This window comes from Chrysochloris asiatica, unplaced genomic scaffold (genome assembly GCF_000296735.1).
Source record: "Chrysochloris asiatica unplaced genomic scaffold, ChrAsi1.0 scaffold00045, whole genome shotgun sequence".
Classification (NCBI taxonomy): domain Eukaryota; kingdom Metazoa; phylum Chordata; class Mammalia; order Afrosoricida; family Chrysochloridae; genus Chrysochloris; species Chrysochloris asiatica.
Window position 1 is genome coordinate 16039601 of NW_006408563.1, and position 5093 is coordinate 16044693.

The 5093-nt window shown below is 39.1% G+C and overlaps 1 protein-coding gene and 1 pseudogene across 1 annotated transcript in view; both read right to left on the reverse strand.

Annotated features, from left to right (window-relative positions):
• Positions 1-1933, reverse strand: part of LOC102827255 — a 4761-nt pseudogene extending 2828 nt beyond the window's left edge.
• The window catches only part of CCDC150 (coiled-coil domain containing 150), a 78016-nt gene that overhangs the window by 42050 nt on the left and 30873 nt on the right, over positions 1-5093 (reverse strand). Inside the window, exon 13 of the mRNA XM_006862015.1 lies at positions 3318-3431. Within this exon, the coding sequence (XP_006862077.1) occupies positions 3318-3431 (114 nt within the window). The remainder of the gene's footprint in view (positions 1-3317; positions 3432-5093) is intronic.

Genomic DNA, 5093 nt, shown 5'->3' on the forward strand with positions numbered 1-5093 from the left:
GCATAACCTTGCTCAGTTTCTGAATCTTGGACTTTGCAGACATATCGACATATTTCTCTCCAATGCGTACAATCATTCCACCCATGATTGAGGGATCAGTCTTAACCTCCAACTTCAACACCTAGCTTTGACTTAGGAAGCTTTGCAGGACCGTTTTTAATTCAGAAAGAGAGGCATTGTCTAAGGGAGTTGCAGTGGTAACTGTTCAAGGGACTTCTCCACGGTGGACACTCATGATGGTTGAAAAGGCAGAAATGACGCCTGGGGTGTTGTTCAAGCGACCATTTTCAGGAAGTAAATTGATCAGATTGGATGTGAGGGAAGACAATCTCTCTTTTGCTACGATGTCGTTTATGCTTTTCACTTTAATGGAACGCTTGACATGGGGATTCAGAATAGCAAGAGCCACTTTCAAATCCTTCAGAAGTTGTGCTACTTTCACCAACTCCTTTTCTACTTGATCCAATTTATTCTGCTTAGATGCAGCAGAGTAAAGGGCAGTAGCATAGCGACCATCAATACCATATATTTGAACAGGTGGCCTCACAAGCTTGGCAAATGGCCTGACCACAGATGTACTGAAGCCCCGCACCTGGGAGAGCCTGGTCACTCACTGCTGGGCCAGCCATCTTCTCCCTGGTGGTTATAGGTCAAACTCAAGTGAGAATCGGGAAAGACGCGAGGGCCCATGTATGATGTTCTTGATGTCATCCCACAACTCTTCTGGTCTTCGGTCTTTAGTGTTTAATGCATCAAATCTGTTCTTCAGATGGTCTCTAAATTCAGGTGGGATACATTCAAGGTCATTATTTTGGCTCTCGTGGTCTTGATTTCATTTTCTTCAGCTTCAGTTTGAATTTGCATATCAGTAATTGATGGTCTGTTCCACAGTCTGCCCCTGGCCTTGTTTTCACTGATGATATGGAGATTTTCAATCGTCTCTTTCCACAGATGTAGTCAATTTGATTTCTGTGTGCTCCATCTGGCGAGGTCCATACGTACAGTCGTCTCTTATGCTGTCTAAAGAAGGTATTTGAAATAAACAAATCATTTTTCTTGCAGAAATCTATCATTCATTCTCCAGCATCATTTCTCTATCACCAAGTCCAAATTTTCCAACTACTGGTCCTTCCTCTTTGCTCCCAACCTTTGCATTCCAATCACCAGTAATTATCAATACATTTTGATTGCATGGCTGATCAATTTCAGAATGGTTGGTGTGTAAATTTAATTAATAGTTGTATTTACTGGTCTTGATACGTGCTTTTTGTTGATGAATGTGACACCACTCCTCTTCAATGTCTTATTCCCAGCATGGTAAACCATATGATTGTCAGATTTAAAATGGCCACTACCAGTCCATTTTAGCTTGCTAATGCCTAGGATATGGATGTTTATGCATTCCATTTCATTTTTGAGTTTCCAGTGTTCTTAGATTCATACTCCGTATATTCCATGTTCCAATTATGAATGGTTGTGACTCTTCTGGCATTCAAAATATTTGTGGCATAGCTTCCAGAATCAAAGCAACATGCAAGCCACCACAGGATGACAAACTGAAGATGATTGGTGGTTAAAATTTAATAAATGTTAGTGATTTGCTACAATCTTTATATATATTAACTTATTTAACTTAAAAATGTCTTAATAATAGTATTACTACTATTTTGAACAGATTAGGACACTGAGCACAGAAAAGTAAGGCTCATACCCAAGGTCATGGTCAGAACTGAAACTTTGGAAGACTGGTTGTGTTGTTATTAGGTGCCCTATGCACAACATAACGAAGCACTGCCTGGTTCCGTGCCATCCTCACACTTTTTACATTTGAGTCCACTGCTGCTGCTACTGTGTCATTTCATCTCCTTGGCTGGGGGTGGGTGGGGAGGGGCCCATCTTACTTTTCTAACTGACTCTCCACTTTACCAATCATGATGTCCTTCTCCAGGCAGTGGTCCTTCCTGACATCATGTCCGAAGTATGAGAGACAAAGTCTTTCCATCTTCCCTTCTAAGGAGCATTTCTTCCAACACAGATTTGTTTGTTCTTCTGGCAGTCCATGGCACTTTTAATATTCTTCTCTAACACCATAATTCAAACTTATCAATTCTTATACAATCTTCCTTATTCACCATCCAACTTTCACATGCATATAAGGTGACTGAAAAATACTATGACTTGGGTCAGGCACACTTTAGCCCTCAAAGTTTAGACTGGCTCTATAGTCATGGAAATCTAAGAGGTTTGATAGTTAATCTCTGTAATTCTTCATCGGGGTTCGTGGTGGCTCCATATGACAAACAGTGGACTTCAAAATACAAGGTCCGCAGTTTGAGCCAACCAGCCACTCCACACAAGAAAGATGAGGCTTTCTGCTACCATGAAGATTTAAAGTCTTAGAAACCCTATTCAGGGTTGCATTGAACTGGAACTGAGTCAATGGAACTAACAACAACAATAACAATTTTTCATACAGTCCTGTAGAATAAGCACTGGACTGCTAGCCACAAGGTCAGTAGTTAAACCCACCAGCTGCTCCTCGAAAACCCTATACAAGGTAACTGTGAGTTGGAACCAACTCCACGGTACTCAACAACTTATCCATAGTTGAAGTAATGAATAGTTTATAATGACAGAGCTTGAAATAATTTGGTTTAGATTAAGTGAGACTCACTTTAGGGCCTTCTATGGAATTTTTAAACATTATTTGTTTTTATAGAAGGACACACCTGATTCTTTTTCAAGTTTTCAACAGCACACAGGAAGCCTTGTTGCTAAACAGAACGAGCATCACTTCAAATCCCTTTCATGTGTACATAGTGAAGAACTCTACCATTCATTTGTATTGCATTGACCTTACCAAACACCTTTTAGACAGCAGATTTCAGTTACTGATTGCCTAGTGGAGCGAACTATCTGGCAGGAGAAAAAAAAGTTTATTTTTCATGATTACAGAAGAGAACTATTTAGATACATTAGAAATATGTACGCTTTCCGGCATTACAGATCCTCTGTGTATGCAGACGTTTTCTTAAATCTTCTTTAATGCTGTGTTCTTTGAATACTGTAGGGATTGCAGCTTTATGAAGGGGCTTCCAAAGGTTCATGGAAAAATGGAATTAAAGGGGAATGGAATTTTTCCACAATTTTTTTGAAGACCTCTTGTAATTCAAAGGGACAGCCTGAGTGATCCAAGACTTGAGTATGTATTTAAAAATAAACAAAGAAACCCTGCCTTCCTGACTTTTGATTAAAAACAAACAAACCCTAACTAATTATTCACTAATTCTTATTTAGACTGACCTTTTTATACCCACCCCATGGTAATCAGAAGTGACTCGCTGATGTTCTAGGAAAGCGATTTGATCTGACAGCTGCTTCTTCTCTTCCTCTACAGTCTGTAGTTTATGGGTAAGTGCACTTATGTCAATCTGAAAAACACAAGAAGAAAAGAAATAATTTATGCCAGATCCCAAAATAATCTTACTCTAAAGAATAACAACTATAACTGTAAAAAGGAAGGTATCTTATGTTTCTCTGCTTTTAAATGTGGAATTTGACCAGTTTGATGTAGCAAGTAATTCAATTCACCTACAAAAGCAAGAGAGACTTTGGTTTCGTGTAAGAGGAGTTCTTGCTGACAAAGTGTATAAAAACAACTCAAATGTTTTCATAGTAAAGTGCTTACCTCTTAGCTGGCGGACGAAATGCAACTAGTTGAAGTTGAGGCTCTTTAGAAACGTTGCGTCTTGCTTTCATGACTTTTGTTTTGTCTTAGGTTTTCTGCACTTTTTCCTATGATGTGTCCATGTGTATATTTGTTTTTAATGATCCTGTTGCAGATTCACTGGTTTTGTGTTCTATTCTGGATAGTTTCTTCATATTTTTTTCTAATGAACTCATTATCTTTTCAGTTGTGACAAATAGATTGGCATTGGTTTCTTAATTTTGGTTATTATATTTTCAGATTTAGTATTTCTCTTTGATTCATTTCCAAATTGAATAGCCCACTTTTTATATTTCTTAGCTCCTTGTCAAAATATTTGCTTTTATTTCTCTGGACATAGTAAAAAAAAATTTTTTTTTCTTTATAGTCTGTGCCTGATAATTCCAGCAGACACAGTTCTACATATAGACATCTCCAATAGTGTGTATTTGGTTTTGTTGTCTGTTGTTAAGTGCTGGTTCTCTTGTCTCCCAGTGTACTTGCAGTAGAGGACAAGACACCATGCTACTTTTTAAAGTGATTTATAGAAATTATTTTGTACTCAGAATAAAGTTATGTTATTTCAGAAAGGACTTTCATTTGTTTCTGTCAGGTACCTGGGGACACTAGTAGTCCAGGATCACCTAATTCCAACTTCAAGACATGATTTTGTGGTCCATAAACTGATGGAAGTCTATAGAAGGGGTTCTTTTCTGGTTTAATCTTACCCCTAAGAATGCAGCCTTTGTTGTTGTTAAGTGCCGTTGAGTCGGTTTCAACCCATAGCAACCCTATATAGGATTTCTGAGGAGCGGCTGGTGAGCTTGAACCACTGACCTTTCAGTTCAAACTGATGTTGCAGTACACTGCATTAACTCACAGTGCCTCACCAGGACTCCATTAAGAATGTAACCTAAGTGTGGGAAAATTTACTGATGTCCTCACCCTTGGCACGGCCTAAATGTGAATTTTTTTCTCTAGCTTTGTCCTGATGTGATGCTGTAAGATAAGCACTGGACTACTAACCATAGGTCAGTGGTTCAAACCTACCAGCTGCTCCTGGGAAACCCTATAAGGGGTTGCTATGAGTTGTAACTAATTCAACGGTCCTTAAGGAGGTGCTGGTGGCTTAGTGGGTTATGCATTGGGTTGCTAACCACAAGGTCAGCAGTTCAAATCCACCAGTAACTTCACAGGAGAAAGATGAGACTATTTCCCATAAAAATTCACAGTAAGTGATTGGAATACCTAAAATGGGGCTACAACGTGCCCAGTGAAGGAGGCTTCCTGCGGAGCCTCTGCAATACATAAGACTATAGGTCGAAGCCTGAACCACATCCAGATCTCCAGAGATGGGAAATTCCCACTTGAAAGGACAAGCAGACCA